At 55.7% G+C, this 18,056-nt stretch overlaps 10 protein-coding genes across 10 annotated transcripts; 7 read left to right on the top strand and 3 right to left on the bottom strand.

Annotated features, from left to right (window-relative positions):
• Positions 1 to 840: 840 nt before the first annotated feature.
• Positions 841 to 2,724, bottom strand: BU26DRAFT_112611 (Zinc/iron permease). Its single transcript, XM_033819420.1, has 3 exons — positions 2,470 to 2,724; positions 2,279 to 2,421; positions 841 to 2,231 (listed from the first exon to the last, which is right to left on the bottom strand). Exons 1-3 carry the CDS (start codon positions 2,549 to 2,551, stop codon positions 1,194 to 1,196), a joined length of 1,263 nt encoding a protein of 420 aa, XP_033678191.1. The 5' UTR covers positions 2,552 to 2,724; the 3' UTR covers positions 841 to 1,193.
• Positions 2,725 to 3,568: 844 nt separating this feature from the next.
• Positions 3,569 to 5,977, top strand: BU26DRAFT_554755 (uncharacterized protein). The gene is made up of 6 exons (XM_033832283.1): positions 3,569 to 4,035; positions 4,088 to 4,749; positions 4,799 to 4,883; positions 4,940 to 5,259; positions 5,313 to 5,430; positions 5,484 to 5,977. The coding sequence occupies exons 1-6, from the start codon at positions 4,017 to 4,019 to the stop codon at positions 5,639 to 5,641; spliced, it is 1,362 nt and encodes a 453-aa protein (XP_033678190.1). The 5' UTR covers positions 3,569 to 4,016; the 3' UTR covers positions 5,642 to 5,977.
• Positions 5,978 to 6,964: 987 nt separating this feature from the next.
• BU26DRAFT_404835 (uncharacterized protein) lies at positions 6,965 to 7,618 on the bottom strand (the record flags this gene model as incomplete). The annotated part of the gene is made up of 1 exon (XM_033822843.1): positions 6,965 to 7,618. A coding segment is annotated over one exon (654 nt), but the record flags the coding sequence as incomplete, so codon positions are not given.
• Positions 7,619 to 8,147: 529 nt separating this feature from the next.
• BU26DRAFT_609274 (uncharacterized protein) lies at positions 8,148 to 9,815 on the top strand (the record flags this gene model as incomplete). The annotated part of the gene is made up of 3 exons (XM_033835915.1): positions 8,148 to 9,078; positions 9,127 to 9,207; positions 9,259 to 9,815. 3 exons carry the CDS (start codon positions 8,148 to 8,150, stop codon positions 9,732 to 9,734), a joined length of 1,488 nt encoding a protein of 495 aa, XP_033678188.1. The 3' UTR covers positions 9,735 to 9,815.
• A 436-nt stretch (positions 9,816 to 10,251) lies between these two features.
• Positions 10,252 to 10,795, top strand: BU26DRAFT_569896 (uncharacterized protein; the record flags this gene model as incomplete). Its single annotated transcript, XM_033833940.1, has 3 exons — positions 10,252 to 10,311; positions 10,369 to 10,435; positions 10,488 to 10,795. The coding sequence occupies 3 exons, from the start codon at positions 10,252 to 10,254 to the stop codon at positions 10,793 to 10,795; spliced, it is 435 nt and encodes a 144-aa protein (XP_033678187.1).
• Positions 10,796 to 11,570: 775 nt separating this feature from the next.
• Positions 11,571 to 12,429, top strand: BU26DRAFT_609273 (uncharacterized protein; the record flags this gene model as incomplete). The annotated part of the gene is made up of 1 exon (XM_033835914.1): positions 11,571 to 12,429. Exon 1 carries the CDS (start codon positions 11,695 to 11,697, stop codon positions 12,427 to 12,429), a length of 735 nt encoding a protein of 244 aa, XP_033678186.1. The 5' UTR covers positions 11,571 to 11,694.
• A 749-nt stretch (positions 12,430 to 13,178) lies between these two features.
• BU26DRAFT_465661 (NAD(P)-binding protein) lies at positions 13,179 to 14,362 on the top strand. Its single transcript, XM_033825198.1, has 3 exons — positions 13,179 to 13,429; positions 13,479 to 13,772; positions 13,822 to 14,362. The coding sequence occupies exons 1-3, from the start codon at positions 13,262 to 13,264 to the stop codon at positions 14,299 to 14,301; spliced, it is 942 nt and encodes a 313-aa protein (XP_033678185.1). The 5' UTR covers positions 13,179 to 13,261; the 3' UTR covers positions 14,302 to 14,362.
• A 396-nt stretch (positions 14,363 to 14,758) lies between these two features.
• BU26DRAFT_465659 (uncharacterized protein) lies at positions 14,759 to 15,206 on the top strand (the record flags this gene model as incomplete). The annotated part of the gene is made up of 1 exon (XM_033825197.1): positions 14,759 to 15,206. A coding segment is annotated over one exon (330 nt), but the record flags the coding sequence as incomplete, so codon positions are not given.
• A 14-nt stretch (positions 15,207 to 15,220) lies between these two features.
• Positions 15,221 to 16,415, top strand: BU26DRAFT_112548 (uncharacterized protein). Its single transcript, XM_033819418.1, has one exon. The coding sequence runs from the start codon at positions 15,403 to 15,405 to the stop codon at positions 16,324 to 16,326; it is 924 nt and encodes a 307-aa protein (XP_033678183.1). The 5' UTR covers positions 15,221 to 15,402; the 3' UTR covers positions 16,327 to 16,415.
• Positions 16,416 to 17,832, bottom strand: BU26DRAFT_112552 (alpha/beta-hydrolase). The gene is made up of 2 exons (XM_033819419.1): positions 17,624 to 17,832; positions 16,416 to 17,578 (listed from the first exon to the last, which is right to left on the bottom strand). Exons 1-2 carry the CDS (start codon positions 17,682 to 17,684, stop codon positions 16,506 to 16,508), a joined length of 1,134 nt encoding a protein of 377 aa, XP_033678182.1. The 5' UTR covers positions 17,685 to 17,832; the 3' UTR covers positions 16,416 to 16,505.
• Between the last annotated feature and the right edge of the window lie 224 nt (positions 17,833 to 18,056).

Genomic DNA, 18,056 nt, shown 5'->3' with positions numbered 1-18,056 from the left:
TAGCATCATGCCCTCACCCGGAGTTCCTCACGGCATGTTGCCTCTCCGCTGACGAAGCTCCCGATGAGGCTCCGGCGTGGACGATTCCCGTGCTCGGCCACCGGGATGCTGGGCTACCGCCTAGGACCGACGTTACACTCGCCTTGGGTACTTGCAATATAAAAGGGAGACAGCTGGCAGCGAAAACAAAGGGGCATCGAACGACGGCCAGAGTCCTACCTTTCTTCTGCGCGCGGCGGAGCTCTGGCGAATTTATCGAGAATTAGGATAGGGGAACCTCTGGCTCTTTGATCTTATGAGGCCTGAGGCGAACCTCTGATTCGATATCTTTTTTCTTTCTTTCCGGATGCTGCGAACTTTTTGACTATGTTATCCATTTTCCATTTTCTACGGCGGATTGCGAACACCTGCAATTTTCCGAGTCCTGGAGGCAGTCGACGAAAGAACGCGGGAGTACCGTGAGGGTGCTCGCCCGGCGAAACTGTCATCAGCAACCTCCGCGGTATTCCCGGTCCTGAAGCTGCTGTGGGACTCGGTATTTGGGATTTTTATTTCAGCCACCGGGAAGGGAAGAGATCAGATGCCAAGCCGCTGTAGCAGGTCGTCCCACGGTAGGCATTGAGGTTGGTATCAGCGAGGGAAATGCTTGAACTCGACGGACTTGGCAAAGGTCAAGGCTTCTCATGCCATGGCACCGGATTTGGATTTCCCTGTCCTAACTCTAATGTCTCGGTTGCATCCCATGATACGAGCATCCCAGATAGTCTAGATCCCATAGTTGATAGGCAACTGATAATACATGGCATTAACCCCACCTAACCATTAAAAGAAAGAATGGTTGCCCCTTTTTAGATGTTCTGTAAGTGTATTCGAAAAAAAGACATGTACAGCAAAAACACCAACACGCCCCAGGCCTCGGCCCCTAGTGTACAGGATCCCCGTGCGTGACATGACCACATTAAGCCTTACCCAAACAGGATGCTGTAGACTTGTCGCTTCTTGACAAATGAGAGGAAAGAGAAAACCCCAGGGTGCCTGGAGCCGCCGCATGAACGGGACCGCAGGCATCCTGGGGATGGTGGGATGTGCGTAGTTCAAGAGAGAACGTGCGATGAGATACCCGTTCCAAGGGCGAGACAAGCGTGAATCATGAGCGGTCCCATTATGGTAGAAAAGAGCAATGGAGTGACTCTCTACGCGAAAGCACCGACAATGGACATGCCAGCAGCGCCCATCAGGACATAAATGAACGCCTTGGTCCTCGTACTTCCTCTCATTGTGTGCTGGGCCTCCTCAGAAAGGAAGTCCTCGGCAAGCAAATCAACGAGCGCAGCGTAGATCAAAAGACCGGAAGAAATGGCGTTGAAGACACCGACCAGAATCAGACCAAAAGCACTGTTGGGATCGTAGCTGCCGCGGGTGACGAGGCCGAGCGCCTGGCCGAAGGGAGCAGTGGTGCCGAAAGCGACGACAAGAGCCCAGGGCTTCCAGCTACCGTTCGGGTAGGGAACAGCCGCAATACGAGAGCCGAGACCGAGACCTTCGAACATCTGGTGGAAAACGATGGCGATGAGGAGAATGACGAAGCCGTCGGCCGTGATGGAGACGGTCATACCGACGAAGACGGAGTGGAACAGGATACCGCCCTCAATCAAAGTGATCTGCATAGACTGCTTCTTAAGCACAAGCGGGTCGACTGCCTGGTTCTCGACGTCGTCTTCGAAGTAGGACTTCTGCTGGTTGGCGCTTTCGGTCGATTGCTGGCTATAGCCGGGGAGAGCGGGCATCACACGGTTGATTTGGGACACCATCTCGTCGCGCTGGCGGACGTACTGCTCGTAGAAGACAATGAACCATGGGGGCATCTCAGACTTGGCATCAAGGCCGTCCTCCTTGGGGAAAGGGAAGTTGTCCACCGGATACGTGTTCTCGACCCATCCTTGCTTGTCAGGGGGATACGCCATCGTAGTCTGCGAGCCGTAGCTTGCCGCGCGCCTGAGCGGGTGGTTGAAGGCGTCCTGGATTCCTGCTGGTGCGGCTCCACCAGCGAATTCAGCTCCAGTTGCGCTTCCGTGGCTATGTCCTCCAGTCTTCGCATTAAGCCACATCTCAATAACGAAGAGAACGAAGAGCGATCCCATCATGATAACACCGGGCATGGCGGGGTACTTGTCGGTGAACAGGTCCGGAAGGCACGGGTCGTTGAGTGATGCGAAGGCAGTTGGCAGAAGCTTGGATTATTAGATGCAGCAACGTGATGCGGAAACGGCAGACATACATGGACGAATGCAGTCGCAATCAGGACACCGGTACCAAAGTGCTTACAGAAGAAGAAGATCGGGGGAGGGATCTTCATCCACTTGACCTTCTTCGCGACGACCGGGAAACCTGCGCCTCCAATGCTGGCCAGGAAGACGATGACTTGGACGGTTAGCGACACTGATCAAAACTAAGGGGGGATCCACTTACAGACTGCAGCAACGTGCAGAGGGAAGTCGTACGCTGCTCCATCGACCTCGCTGCCGCACTGTGGCTTATCCGTGTCCGACATTGTGATGGGTCTAAATTAGAGAAAGAAGAAGAGAAGTTGATGAAAAGACGTCGGCCTAAACTCGCCAGCAGCCTCGTCGCCGGCGACGATAGAGAGGAAAGAAAGGAAAGAGAAAGAAAAGGTCTCTTCCAGAGAGTGTGCGAAAGGAACGTGTTGAGCACTACGAATCCGGTGATGCAACTCTAGGCTCGGCACGGCGGGCTATGCGTCCTACTTTAAGGCTTTCATGACATGGGCTACGCTAGCCATTCCTGACTGATCTCCATGTCTCTAGAACGTTTAGGGTGTTCGAAAGGCCATAGTGAAGCTTCAATAACGTGGTCCATGCCTCAGTTTCCGGTCTTGGATGAGGCTTGACACAGCAAGGCGGAGGTTCAAACGGTCCCAGAGCTATCTGACAGCGGAGCACCCAGGGAGCAGCGGACCAAGAGGGGAGCATTGCGTTGAGGCATCAAGGCGGTCGTGGCAGGATGGCGCATGGGGCAAGCGCCGTGGGGAGGAGGCTGCGATGCGGCTCAAGGGCGGTCCTCGGCTAGTGGGGCGGCTGACGAAAAGGACGATTGCGAAGCATTTGATTGATGCGCTTGGTGTTACTGATGGAAGCGGCCTGCTGCAGTTGGGGTTGGAGATGGCGGATTCTCAAATCGACGCGGCCAATGGGGTGCGGCGCGAAGGGTCTGACATGAAGATGCCAAGTCGGCATTGTGGCGTCCGGTAGGAGGCCGGGTTTGGCATAGCACTCGAAGGCTTGGCTGAGGCCGGATGAGGACGTGTAAAACAGCGGAGGCCGTGATTGGGATGTGCGGTTTCGCGGATCGTCGAGCATGCCCAGGTGCCCATGCCTCCGCGGGATCGCCTGCGCGCCTGCTCGCTTGGGCGCTTGGCGCGCCGGGGGCCGCTGCTTAAGCCGCGAGCCAAGCACGGCAAGAATAGCCAAAACTTGGAGGCACCGCGGGCAGAACGGGCAGGCGCGACCGAGCCCGTGGAGGTCGTTCTTTCCTTTCTCTCCTGTCCTCACCCACTTTCGTCCCGACTCACCTGGCCACTTGCGATGGCCCAAAAGCTTCACCATCTGTCATCCACGGGTGATTTGCAAACACAGCGATCACTGCCTACCCACACCTGCATCGTTCGCCTGAGGCACCGCTTGTGGCGCCGTCGGCCAGCGCCAAGCCGTGCACGGTTCAGGCCCCAAGCCTCGTCCAAGAGTGCTTAGCGCGTTTTACCTTCCGCTCCTCGCTCCGCTCCCCTTCTCCGCACACCCTGCATGCCGCACCTGCAGCGCCCATCATGGCCTCTCGGCGTGCAGAGAAGCCCTCTAGCGACGGCCTAGTGCTGCTGCACTTTTCGCCCCTCGGCGCTGTTTAATACTGGGCGTGCCCTATACTGGGGACCTTCAGTCTTCCATTCCAGGCATCTACACCTCAGATCCACTCCATCCATCACACCTACAGTGTCGGAAACCATGACTTCCGCATCTCGTCGTACGTTTCAGGTCCCCGGACCCAGCACTGTTTCCTCTGACCATATTTTTAGCCTCTTCACAGAAAGGCCAAGCGGCCGAAGAAACATCGGCTCCAATCGAGGCTGGCCCCTCGTCCCCGAAGGGCTCATCAAACCATTCCACCGTCACCGCCCATGAGCGCCCTGATGCTATCAGTCCGCTGTCTGCTTCTGCTCCCGCCAATGCGGGCGCCAAGGACCAGGTCGTCGAGGTCACCACTGCCGACGGTGAAGACCCGTTGGGCCTGAGGAAGCACAGGCGGTCAGATGTCACCCAAAAGCAGATGAAGGCCGACCATCCCCAGGCCAACAAGCGTCACATGAAGAAGTTCTACACCAGGCAAAATGCCCTCATTGACCAGTTCCTCCAGAGCGGCGACGAGGAGCGCTTAGCCGCCCTCGACACCTTGGAGAACGGCCCCAAGGTCACCTTCGCCGTGAACGCTTCCTCTGCCGTCAATTTCTGCTTGTTTGTCATCCAGCTGTATGCCGCCGTCTCCACGGGTTCGCTGTCCCTGTTCGCGACGGCCGCAGATGCCTTCATGGACCTGGTGTCGTCAGTTGTAATGCTTGTCACGTCCCGCGCTGCTGCGAGGCCAAGTGTTTACAAGTATCCTGTGGGACGGACGCGCATTGAAACGATCGGCATCATCATGTTCTGCTGTCTGATGACGACCGTCGCCATCCAATTGATCGTAAGCTTCCTTCTTGGCTGCTTCATGGCAGTGGCTGATGGATATCAAGATCGAATCTGGGCGATCCTTGGGATCAGGTCCATCGGAATCTGAGGAGCTCCACATCATCCCTATTGCCTTCGTAGCTGTCGCAAGTAAGTAACCTCTAGGCATGATGCTCTGCACGGCATGTTTTGCTCACAGTGCCCAGTCTTCTCGAAAGCATGCCTCTGTGTTTACTGCTTCTTGTACCGCCGCTACCCATCCGTGCACGTCTTCTTCGTGGACCATCGGAACGACATTGTTGTCAACGTATTCGGTCTAACCATGTCCATTGTCGGAAGCCGCATCGTGTGGTACCTGGACCCCATCGGAGCCATCCTGATCGGTGTCCTGATCCTGTGCTCCTGGGCTGCCAACGCCTTCGAGCACGTGTGGCTCCTGGTGGGCAAGTCCGCTCCCAAGGAATTTATCTCTAAGCTTATCTACCTCGTCGTCACGCATGACACCCGCATCCAGAAAGTTGACACAGTAAGTGTTTTGCCCACCCTCTTGACAAATATGACAGAGGCTGATCTGCCCAGTGCCGAGCCTACCATGCCGGCCAAAACTATTACGTGGAAGTCGATATTGTCATGGACGAGGATACCCCTCTTAAGATATCCCACGATGTCAGTCAATCGCTGCAACGGAAGCTCGAAGGTGCGTTCTCAAGTATATGAACTGCGGGCTCCCCCAGACTAACTCCAACACAGGCCTCGCCAATGTGGAGAGAGCTTACGTTCACGTCGATTACGAAAACGAACACGACATCAAGGAGGAGCACAAGCCGCTTTACGAAGTCACCCAGAAACGATCCATCAGGCAACGCGTAAAAGAACTACTGCGCAGGTCGAAGAAGGATGAAGCCTGACCACGGCCGTCGTCACCTTCCTACGCCTGGGGCCATTTCGCTTTATCCCCGCACCCGAGATCACGCCATCTCGTTGACGCCAGTCGCTCCAGATACCCCGCTTAGACCGATCGCTGGTTCGCATCCATCTACGACTAATGTCTCGTTCGCCATCCACACCAAAGATTGATACCACATGTTTGTATTCTATATCGCACATCGTCTGTTCATAGACTGCGCTTGTATTCTCTTCAAAAGCTGGGTCGCATCAGGAAATTGATACCTTGGTGCCAGGAACGCTACGTTCGGCACCTCTGAGCATATATACGAGAGCTTCACGCTCGTACTTCTAGTCGCTCCTTGCGATGAATCTTATTCATCTCTGTGTTCACATAACTATCTGTTGCATGTCATTGCTCGTCCTCGCTTCGTCGGTGGCGTACGGTAGGGAATCAGCGTTTCTTTGCTGACTATGAAGCAGGTCCAAAATCAATGGGCTATACGAAAAGGCTTCTGTGCGGCAATACGCCTAACGCCACTTCTTTTCCCCATGACGCCCCTTCGCTCATCAACTTGCTTTGCCAAAGCAGCGGCCTTGGCGGCCCCCCCAGCCTGACAAGCCTTCAATGCCTATCCCATCCCCTCGTAAACAGTCGGCTGAAGAAAGACCAGTTCCCCCTCCTGCTTGTTTCCCCCATCCTGTCCAACGTCATCATCGCTATCGTTCGCCGTTGTCAGTGCGCGTCTCTTGAACGTAGCTCGCATCTGCTCATCCACCTTATCGGTATCAATATTGTCGACCGCAATTGTCGAACCAGGCTTCAGTTTTCTGTTGCGATACGAGACCTTGGATGCCCTTCTGTTTTCTTTCTCCCCACGGTACCATTCAGACTCTGTCGGCTCTTCCTTGCGTTCTTGCGGTCGTGGACTAGTATTTTGGACTTTCAGCGCAGCTTTGAGTTCGCTCTCCCTTCGCTCGTTGATGGAGAGTTCCTCAAGCAGTTCGTACAACGCGGAACTGTTGACCGCATTGGATTGAGCGCCACTGGTCTGATCTTGCGTTCCTCTCTCATCCTGCTTTTGCGTCGGCGTCTGCGGGTTCCAAACTGTCGTCTCCACACTCCTCAAGCTCTCATTGCTCGCCGCCCTCTCCATCCTCCGCCTCATCGCCGCCCGATCCCTACTCTCCCTCTCTCTCTTCTCCACGACACTGACCCTCCTCGTCTTCTTCCTCTCCAGAACCTCCGATTTCCTCTGCCCCGTTGTCCCTACCGTCCCGGCACGGGCTTCCGCCGCGGCAGTCCTCTCAACAACAGCCTTGATCACCTGATTCTGCACGTCCTCGAATTCCGGGAATCGGGCTTCAAGCGACTTGAAGAAGTGCGTGCGCTCCCGCGAGGCGAGGTACCAATGGCGGATAGAGGAGAACTCGGCCTGCGTGTACTCGTAGTTTATGTGCGAGCGGATGAAGTTGAGCCCCATTTCGCGGGTAATGGGCGAGTCGACAGGAAAGGTATTCCATATTGCCTTGATCTCGGCGGGGCAGACAGCCAAGCCGAGCATGAGCTTGGTTACCATGTGCAGGTGCAGCGCCTGGATGCCCGACGCGGGCAGCTCGAGCGCGGTCCACGCTCGGTGGATGGAGATCGCGGTGAGCAGACTGGGGTGTGTGAGACATGCTTCTTTCAGCACGGGCGCGCCGCTGAGCTGCAGCATGCGGCTGAGGATCCAGGCGAGGCCTTCGACGTCGATGTCGGCGAGGATGTTGATGCCGATGTAGGGCGTGCGGAGGGCTAGGCTGGCGGACGCGGAGGAGAGGTCGGGCGCTGGGAGAAGCCATGTGCGTAGCTTGGGGGCGAAGTGTAGGACGAGGGCGAGGGAGATGTTGGTAGGGAGGGAGTCGAAGATTTCGGCGCCGTTAATGCCGAAGAGGACGAAAGGTGGTGAGCGGGCGTTCTCAGGCAGAGGGCGCAATGGGAATTGGAGAAGGTAGGACATCTTGACGGTACGCTATGAGGAGTTCGTTGGGTGAGGTTGGACACACTCAGATGGTTATCTGCGCCGATGTCGCTCTTGGGTTAAGTGAAAGCCTCCGGGCTACGTCATGATGTGTTGAGCTCGCCGTCGGTGTGTGAAGCCTCCCAAGACGGTATGGTGAGTTGTCCCCGCGACTAGCATTTCCTGTGTTCGCTGGAAACATTGTTAGCAGGCAACTCATGTGTTCGTGTCGCGCGCCACGTAGACACCCTGACCTTCCTCTCTGATATCTGCCTATTGTGAATCGACCCGTGGGTCTTCACAACGTCACGTCACTATGGCGACCCCAAAGGTTCTACTGCCTGGCCTAGCGCGTGTGCCATCGGGACTATTTCAAAACTTCCTCTTTTCGAACTAGTTTGTCTGGCGCAACCGACTCGACTCTTCTCCCTCGCACCTTCCCGAAACTCATCACCCAACGGCATCTACTGAAGGCCTTCAATATTCCTCTACATCTTCCCGCGCGACCATATCAGCACAGCGAGTGAAGATGCCCGAAAAGGCGCCAGATATGGAGCAGAGGGCGGCAAAGTCATCACGTTCGGCCGAGGACCCGCCTTCCTATTCTCTATTCACGGTGAAAAGCAAGGCTACTAGGGCGACCTGGCACCTCCCGGCCGGAGACGAGCAGAAGTACATCCAAGTCGCCGTGGAGCGAGAGGGCATGCCGAACGGCGTCACCGTTTGCGAGAAGGTCGAGCCACACCTGCTTTTCAACCAGTCCCGTGGTGCACCAGGGCTTAGGAAATACCTTATTGGACGGCGGATCCTCCTCCCCGCTTTTCCCGCCATCGACGAAGACGTTGTGTATGACGTTGTGCAGGCGATTCTCCAGGGCGCGAAGGAGGACCGATCCCCAGTCCTACCCTTAGCGACCAAGCCCGTTCAGATGATCAAGCTGCATTGCGTGCTAGCGCTGTTCGAGATGGAGCGAGGGACGAATAAGCTGTCAGCGGAATTGTGGAGGCTCTTTGGGGAGAGGGAGCTTGAGGCTCAAGAGGTGTTCTGGATTTGGGAGACGTTCAAGGCGGCGTCGGCGCTCGAGGGCTGTAAGCCGCCATACCTGAGGCACGCAGGCGACTACGTTCAGATGGTGGCCTGGCAAATCTTGAACCTCGATGCTGAGGGTCGGCTCAATAATAATGTCCGGTATTACATCCAGATGGAGAATGGGTCGCGACAGTTGACGAATGTTCTGAAGGAGCGGTTCGACAAGTATGGCCTTTCTCGGGACACGGAGCCCAAGACATCTGCAATCAGCACTACTCAGAGTCCGGCAAAGGAGAAGCTTGCTTCTACAACGCGCCAGGCACCTGGAGTCTGGAAACAGGCCACCCAGAAGCAGACCCAGGCGTCTCAGAAGCCATCGCTGGCGCTCCGAGAGGCGCAAGCGCTGCAGGCCTCTGGCGGGCCTAGCATCAGTAAGTTAGCCTCCATCCTCCAAAACGCGCCGAAATTCATACCAGCAGGTTTCATGAAATCGGTAGAAGTCTCCATGACAAAGTCCGCGCCACCGCTCGGTCAGCCAGAGCCTCGCGGAAACGCTTGGGGTAAGCCGCATCCGAACGGCATCGTGGCTCTTTATACTAACCCACGGGTAGGCACCGCGGTGTTTGGCTCAACCCCTGCTCCTACGCAGACGAGCCCCTTTGCGACGTCTACAACCCCAAGTCAGTCCCCCTTCACTCCTAACCAGCCAGCAGCCTTCCGCGCCGACGCCCGGCCGGCGCCATCTGGGTTCAACTTCAGCAGCCCTGCCTTGCAATCGCCGGCGCCTGCGGCCTCGTTCTCTTCCGTTCCGGGTACTGCTGCCCAGTCCTTCGCTTCCTTTGGCAGTCCGACCGTGACAGCACCGAGTACGCCTCCGAGCTCATTCAGCACCGGAGGCGGCGCGAGTCCTTTCGGAAACCCGTTTGGAAACCCGTCCGGAAACCCTTTCGGTAGTCCTACGAATAGTGGCTCCCCAGGGAACATGTTCGGCTTCCAGGGCAGCGCGGCAGGCCCCACATCTGGTGCGCCGGTTGGCATGCGCAGGAATATTCGCCCTGCGCAGGGCACCAAGGGTAGGAAGAAGTAGGTTCGTGAGCCTGGAGTCGGGGTCTTGGGGAGGTGGGCCGGCGGGCTTCAACGGTATATCTAGGGAGGATAAGGTGAGATCAAGGAGGTCGCCAAAATATTCCGGGATATTGAAGTCGGCAAGGCAGTCACAGTGAGGCGCGAAGCGCGGGATCTCTAAACTTCTGTCGGATTGCTTTGACCAACTCTACCTTTTGTGCTTTTTTTCTCCCGCAAGCATTGTGAAATATGTCTAGTCCTGAGTATGGGCGCAGTGAGGTCTGTCGGATGTATTTGCCAGGTAACCGCGGTTTCAGTTCGTTGAAGCTATTTGGGATTCATTCAGACAGCCTTCTTGCGTCAAACGCGAGGTGAAGGAAACGGAAGCAAACTCACGTGTGCCGGCCCTTTGGTCTTTCACCGCCAGAACCGCAATTTAAAAGCTCCACATTTCAACCTGCATCTTTCGGACTGTCTTTCGCATTTGAGCGCATATATTGCTTTCCGCAACGCAATTCGTATATCGGCTTGTATCAGCGATGGACGCGAAGAAGATTCTTCCGGACCGAAAGCCTACCACAGCGAAGAAAGCCAAAGCTGTAAGGAGCTTCGTATCACGCACACGACACATATCAGTCTAACAGAAATGTCCGAAGGCCCTTCGCGAGCTAGGCTTTTCGGCACGCCTGCAAGATGTCAGCAACAGCAAGAGCAACGACATAGGTGAGCTGGTTTCGCTGAAGCCATTGCACGTAGTACCACTAACCTTCTATAGAAATCATCTCCCCGGACATCCCCACCGACGGCAATGTCGGTCAAGCGAACAGCGTGGAGTCGACCATCACCGCCGTTATCGGCCGCAAGGCGCAACAAGCGGTCCCTATTCCTACCCCTACTCCCAGATACACCAGTCAGCCGCCAACCTTGAAGCGATCAGCGTCCTCTGAGCTCTTGAAGATTGAGGAACTCGGCATTTATATGGAGGCGTGCGCGAGGTATAACCGGGGTGTCAGAGAGGGGTGGAGCGAGGAGGAGCTTCTGCGGATGATTGACAGCATGGGGGGAAAGGCTACCAGGAGCTGATGGGGGCATGGCTTTGGGTGGTAGTCTGAGAATACTGGAGATGGTAGATAGGATGAGCTGGGAAAACATTGAAAGTGATGAAATTCACACTTGATTGAGGTTCCTCCGTATCTGGGGTCCCGGAGTACCTCAAGGGATTTAGCACGGCGCGAGTGAGCGTGCGTAAGGCTACGAAGGCCCTCTGTCACGTAGAAGGCCTAGTATCTTAACGGGGCCTGTCGGGGGTGAAATAAGACGACGGAAAAGACGAGATGAAGTTGAGGCACCAGCCACGTCTGACGCCACGGTGGCTTGTTTTAGCGCGGAAAGAGGTTTGAGCGTCAACTTCCAACGTTCACCTCCATCTACTTTATCAATATGCACCCGGAAACATTTTGTCCCAAGCCCCATTCACATGCCGACAAGGAACGATTCTTTTCACGCCTATTCCTCTGCAGCAATGTTATATTTTACCATAGGTCCAGCGGTCACTGAGGGAAAGTCAGCTACAGCGACGCTTGGGGCATCCCGACCTACTAACTCGGTTCTTCAGCGGTCTACTCCACGCCTCACGCATATATAAATCGCACGCCCACCCCACAAAGAGCACTCTATCCCCCTCGACATCCAACTACCTCCGTAGCTAGCTCAACCAAAGCGCGTGCGCACATTGCGACCCCAATTGAACCTGCTCTCTCAAGCCTTCATCTGGAACTCGTAGTATCGACGATTGGAATCGGTCCGCCGCCTCACTGAGCCATTCAATTGATCGTCTCGAAAAATCCGCCTCCCACACTGTCCTCATCGCTCCTCCCGAAGTAATCCGCATCCTTCCATCTCAAGTGTACGATCATTCCCGTTCCCCGCGTCAGTACTCCACGGACATACACGTAGTGCACCTCTGCCACCACCGCGCCATCATGTTCGCTCCGTCCTTCGCCCGAACTAACATGGCCGAAGCCGCCGATTACAACCCCCGCAAGCACGGTCTCATCACTCTCGCTCCTGACACCGACGAGGTCGACTTTGGCGACGAAGCGCAGCCGCTGAACGCCAAAGACCACTCCGCTAATCCATCAGGAGGCGGGCTCTTTGGCTTTGCTTTCGCCATCAATGATAGCTTCGCTCCTAAATTTGGGGGCGGAGCCGGTTCGGATGGTCTCACGCCTGCAGGGCCAGCTCCTACCGAGCGCCGCAATCCCGCCAAGTTGCAGAAGAAGCGCCCGGCTGGTGATGATGGCGTGTCTTACTCTACTATTCTGGGACTGAAGCGCAAGCCATCCGACCACGATATCAACCCCAACACTCGGACCGCTCCCACGACCTACAAGGACGCCTCAGACCACAATAAGAAGCGTCGTGTCGGTGACTACAACTACGTCTTCACTTCTAACCCGGATAGCATCACCCAATCCGACCCGAATACCAACGCCAACTCCGACCTCCAACTCCGCCGCCCGAAGAAGTACGCTTGGGGTACTTCTAAAGTGCGCCGCGGGTATCGCAGCTTGAAGATATCCCTGACAGACAAAATCACCTCGTTCTGGGGCGCTTCCAAGTCCTCGAATGCGCCGACGAATGAGCTGAGCTTCGACGAGAAGACCTTCATGGTTGACTATCCTCCTCTTCGTGACATCGACATGGGTGAGGCATAAGGGCGTATAGCGCACGGAATCATGACGACATTTTTTTTGACCAGCGCCTCGCAGCCTTAGTCTACCGGTCGTAGCCATTCGTGCGCTTCAGCACAACTGCGATCTCGCTGTTAGCGCATCGAATGCTCGGTCCGACATCGTCGGACTGTGGACACTAAGATCCTTACGGTGAGACACTTGATTCACTTGAGCGTTCATGGATGATGGACCATAGTTAGACAAGGCGGGTTAGGTAAGGGCCTCTTCGAGGCAATCGGCTCTCGCTCATTCCGAATTCCCGTTATCAGTACCATAGAAAGACACAAAACCACAAAAAAACACATAGAAAGAATAGATAGGTACATCCTTTCACTATGTCTTCCATTCGCAATAAAGCGATACATTATCCTTATTTTATCCCTCGAGGACTATACATTCACTCCTCTTCATTACCTCATTCAAGAGCATGTTCCTTCACCCTCTACAATCATCCCAATTTCCTGAGGTGCGATGACTCCGTTCAACGAGCAGCACTCGTTCCCCACTAGTTAAACGTACGGATTCGCATATACGCCAGGCCGGGATCCTGCGAATGCTGTGCCCCAGTCCTTCGGAAGTGCCGGCGAACTTCAGATTTGTTCGGTCATCTTTTAGTATCTCCTTCCCCACCTAGTCAGCAACTGTGCCGCAACGCCAGCCAGGATTATTGCATTTCAGCCGATATATCATGCCTCGGTCCCGCTGCATATAGCTCATGCCATCCTCCTTCGCCCGACTGGATTCTAGCCAAACGATAAGGCGTCTTTCAACATCTTCCTGACCGACCGCTTAAGAGAACTTGGTATCCAACAGCATGGACCAAGCTCAAGACTTCGACCCGCATGCATTCACGAAGCCATCTCAACTCACAAAGACGATGCGCCGAGCGGACATATACGAAGCAGTAAACCCTACGAAACCCAAAAACAGTGCTGCGGGCAAAAGCGTGCTGGTTACGGGAGGAGGTCGCGGAATCGGAAAGGCGAGTCGTAAGGGTTCCATCTTCTCGTGCGAGAGCTGACTTGACAAAGGGTATTACTCTGGCCTGGGCCAAAGCTGGAGCGAAGACTATCTTTATCTGCGGAAGGGAGCAAAACACTCTAGATGCCACTGCAGCCGAAGTCGCGGGAGTTTCGCCGTCGACGGAGGTTGTGTGCATTCCGTGCGATGTGACCAATGAAGTACAAGTCGCGGAGATGTTCGCAAAGGTCAAGGGTAAAGTAGGGAAGCTAGATGCGTTGGTTTGCAATGCAGGCGGTATGCGGACGGCAGGCCAGCATCTCAAGATCGGGGAGATGGAGACGAGGGATTGGTGGGGGGATATCGTGAGTCTATCTTGCTCAAAGCCACACACCATCATCTAAAGACGTGTAGGAGCTCAACGTCAAAGGCACATACCTCCCCGTCCACTACTACATCCGCAGCCTATCGTCTCCCTCCGACTCTCCGAACACCCCTCCCACTGGTACCATAATCTCCATCTCCAGCATCATTGCCGGCTTCGTCCTGCCTGGCGAATCCTCCTACGGCCTCGCGAAGCGCACGAACGCCGGGCTGGTCGAATACCTGCACGCCGAGCACCCCTCCATCCGCGCATTCTCGCTCAACCCAGGCATTGTCCGTACTCGCGATCTCCCAAAGCCGATGAAGCCGTACGCGCTGGACACGCCTGAACTGGCTGGCGCGGTGACTGTGTATCTGGCGAGTGAGAGAAGCGAGTATGCGAGGGGTGGGTTTTTGAGTGTTAATTGGGACGTTGGCGAGATGGAGCAGCATGCGGAGGAGATTGAGAGGGAGTGCTTGCTGAAGTTTAGGTTCTTGGGGGCGCAGCTGGGGTTTGGGGGACATCCGTAGGAAGTTCAGGTGCTGGTCGCGCCTGCCTCCGTAATTGGCACCTGCGCTATTTACCTTCGGTACCTAGGTATAACACGGTCAATCACAAGGTGACTAAGCGGCCATCCACGTGTTTGCCATATCAATATCAAGCCCCCAGCGGATATAAAAGCTCTGCAAAACAACCTCTTCACCAGACCTACCGTGTTCGCCGTATCCCACCATGGCCGAGCACTTCATAGCCTTTGAAATGGCCCAACACGACACCATCCGTGGCCGGAATCGCAACGCCAACAACAGGCCCCACGGCATGGCCGACGCAAGCGAGAACACTCCCGAGCCCCACGAAGCAAGAACCGTCGGGACGGAAGAAGATGCCTTCATTGACGAGCTCCTCGATTTCAGCGATAAAAGCCGAAGCGGCGGAGAGGGAAGTCACGGCGCCGCGAAGCTGCGCGTCAGATGGGCACCGCATCCACGCATTCCGCACACGGCCGTCTTCGCCTTCAACGCTGACCAACATACGCTCGGGAACCTCGTCTCTCAGCGGCTTCTGAAGTATCGGTCTACGACGTTTTCGGCTTATAAGGTCCCACACCCACTTAATGAGCAGTCTATCATTCGGGTGACGACCGATGGATCTATCACGCCGAAAGACGCTGTGATCCGGATTTGCGAGGATATTGGGGGTGCTGAGGATACTCTTGGGGATCTCGAAGTACTCAGCAATAGCTTCGCCATTGAGTGGCTGGGCAAGAGGATAGCGGTGGAGGAGGACCGAAAGCGCCTGGAGAGGGATGCCGAGTGACAGAGTGGGAGGCAGACCATGATGCCGTCGTAGGAATTCGATAAAGAGTCCGGAGTCATTGGCGTTCCATGGTGGACAATTGCTGTATTCTAGCTTCCGTGCAAATCGGCACATGGACTTACCGTGGCGGTCACATGAAAACGGGCACTCTACCATTCACTCTCAACCACGACAGAACATCATTCACCTCCGCGTACCTTCTAGAATATGCGGTCTGGAAGCGGGATATTAGCCCAAATAGCTGTCACCTCCCAACAAAGATTCGCCGCTTTCACTTCCTGCTCTCCGAAATTAGCTGGCTTTAAAATTCTTACATGCGACCCCCGCCACTTCTTCGCTGCTTCACGTCCATCTACCAAACCATAACCACCACCATGAAAGCTGACACGAAAGCTGCAGGTCAAGCTGACGGCTCCGACAACGCGTCGCGCTCTTCTCCATCCGGGAAAGAAAACTCCGACGCCAAAACCAGCTCCATAAGCAGCCAGAATCACGGTCGCTCACCACCCACCTCCGAGCCCCGCGGCCGCGGCGCCATCTTCCTCAGCAAAAGCCCTCCACCTCCTTCCCGCCGCTCCCAAGACCCCAGCTACGGTCGTCTGAACGCCAAGTCCACCAACAACCCGAAGGCTCCTCGCTCGGGCAGACGCCGCGATAGCGACTACGAGAGCTACGATGATGCCGTCCACAACGCGAGTGCCGAAGCGTTTCAGCGCGCGTGGAGCGCCGCGCCACGACGAGATCCGCGGCAGAAGCCGGGGACGAGAGCGTACAAGCCGGAGTATGGGAGGTTGTCGCCGCCGAGGGAGGAGAACGATGGGGATGCCAAGAGTGAGAGTGAGAGTGGGGGTGACGAAGAGACGTTAGCGGAGCAGGGAGGAGAGGAGGGCAAAGAGGTGACCGAGGCGTTGGGGAAGTTGGTGCTCGGAGAGAAGGCTGGAGGAGAGAAGAAGGCGGCAGCCGAGCATGAGGTGGATGTCAAGATAGCGAAGGTCGAAGAGCCAAAGCTGGAGCTCGCTCTCAAGCTGGACAAGGATTCATCGCCAAAGGATATCATCGTCGCCGCGAATGTATCGCTGTCCACCAACTTCCGCCTGTCCAAGGACCTCTGGGATGGGAAGGGTGCGGAGAAGGATCTGAAGGAAATGGTGCGGAAAAAACTGCAGTTGCATCTCAAGGAAATTGTGGAGAACTCGAAGCCGGAAAGCGAAGGAGATGTGGAGCATTGGGAGCTGTAGCAGCCCGCGGTGTTCAGCGTATATATGCGCTCTATGCAGAGCAGCTAGTGGATGTCCACTTTTCGCTAGTTTCAATATGCGGGATGGGAAATGATGTGGGCGGCGATAGGCGGTATTTGGAAAAGGGCTCCGATAGGGCTATAATGACGTTGGACTCCAGGCCCTGCCACAGTTAGCGTCTATGAGTCTAGACGTGCCTTCAACCACTCCTCAATCATCATCTGATCATTAGCCTTCCTTTTGCTGATCATGTTCTCCAAAATAGGCCCAATGTGAGCCCCACGGGGGATCTCAACAAATAACACATTCTCCGCATCTCCCCCGCCTGTCTCCCAGCCCTTGCGAAAGTCGCGGTCGAAGTCTCGCATCCCGTCTACTAATACTTCGTCGCCACCAGCCCAAACAAGCACGTTGCTTACCACACGATGCATGCCGTGCCACCACGCCGGGTCGTTGCTAGCGGGCTCGGAGTAGGAGTCGCCCGAGATAGGACCAGGATCTGTTTCCGGGTCGTCGTTCGATTTGCTCATGTACATTGCTGACCATCGGCGGAGCACATTTGGCACGAGTACATCGATGTGCGCGTTGCGGGTGAAACTATCGTGATCGGTTCGGAAGCTAACCCAAGAGCTATACAGGAAGGCACCGGCTAATGGAGCGGACAGTTTGACCTCCGGGACATGGGGATGAGGGTGGAGTAGGTGTGATAAGAGGGAGAAAACCAGGCCTCCACCGGCTGAGTCACCGGACAGCAGGATCTTAGACGGCGATTTGCTAGCGTCGTTTATGAGGTGCGAAAGCATGATCGCGGCTTCCCTCAGCTGGTGTGGGTACCGAGCTTCCGGAGCGAGGGTATAGGCTAGAACGACGACAGCGAACGAGCTCGGCCGTGGCTGGGCGTTCATATCCTGTACCAGTTTGTAGAAGTACTCCAGATGCCCGGGAGATGCCGGCTGTGTGTATCCGCCGCCGTGCGCATACAGGACGACGTGCTCAGCGTCCGGGCTGCCAAGCCAATGCGCCACAGCCTTGCCATCCTTTCCGTCTACCTCAATTGTCTTGGGTTCTTCTCCTTTGTCCTTGCAGAGCTGGAGATGTCGCTGCGTGGTCGAGGCATTGATATAGCGGGATTGCGGTATGGTAAGGCGGTAGAGCATTGCCCGAACCGCAGCGTACAAAACATCTTTATGGAAGGTTGGCGCGCGGCGACTGCGGAAGGGATATGATAGGAGACGCGCAATGGCAGTGGAGGCTATGGGGAGTCAGCAGCGGCGTGCAGGGCAGAGGGTGAACGTACCAATTCCGCCAAACAGCGTTGCCAGGCTCAGGAAGCCTGGCGAAGGAGAAGTCTGCGCCATTGCTAGCTGATGAGAAGGGAATGGAAGTCGTTCCCATCTTGACTGGCCTTGGACCCCTCGCCGATTTTGGACGCTATCGGCTTATGTCAGCATCAACGATCACCTCACAATGCCTTTGGCTCTCTCTGCACTTCACACCTCTGGCCTTCTTCCTCGCCTCCGAGGCTATCGATTCCACAGGAGGCTAAGCATTTCTCTTGTAGGCCTCGATGCGCAAGGTGAATTGCTGGGCCATCAGGCGAAGCGGTTGCTAAGGGAACCCTGCCTTCTCCCCGCTCTTGATTCTGCCGGGAGCACATGTGTAATATTCCTGGTCGTTTCCAGATTCTAAAGAAATCTTTAGATCCTCGAGGAGAAGAAGAGATAGAAGAG

The sequence above is a fragment of the Trematosphaeria pertusa genome, assembly GCF_010094035.1.
Source record: "Trematosphaeria pertusa strain CBS 122368 unplaced genomic scaffold BU26scaffold_17, whole genome shotgun sequence".
Lineage (NCBI taxonomy): Eukaryota > Fungi > Ascomycota > Dothideomycetes > Pleosporales > Trematosphaeriaceae > Trematosphaeria > Trematosphaeria pertusa.
This window is presented reverse-complemented; position numbering and strand designations above follow the sequence as displayed.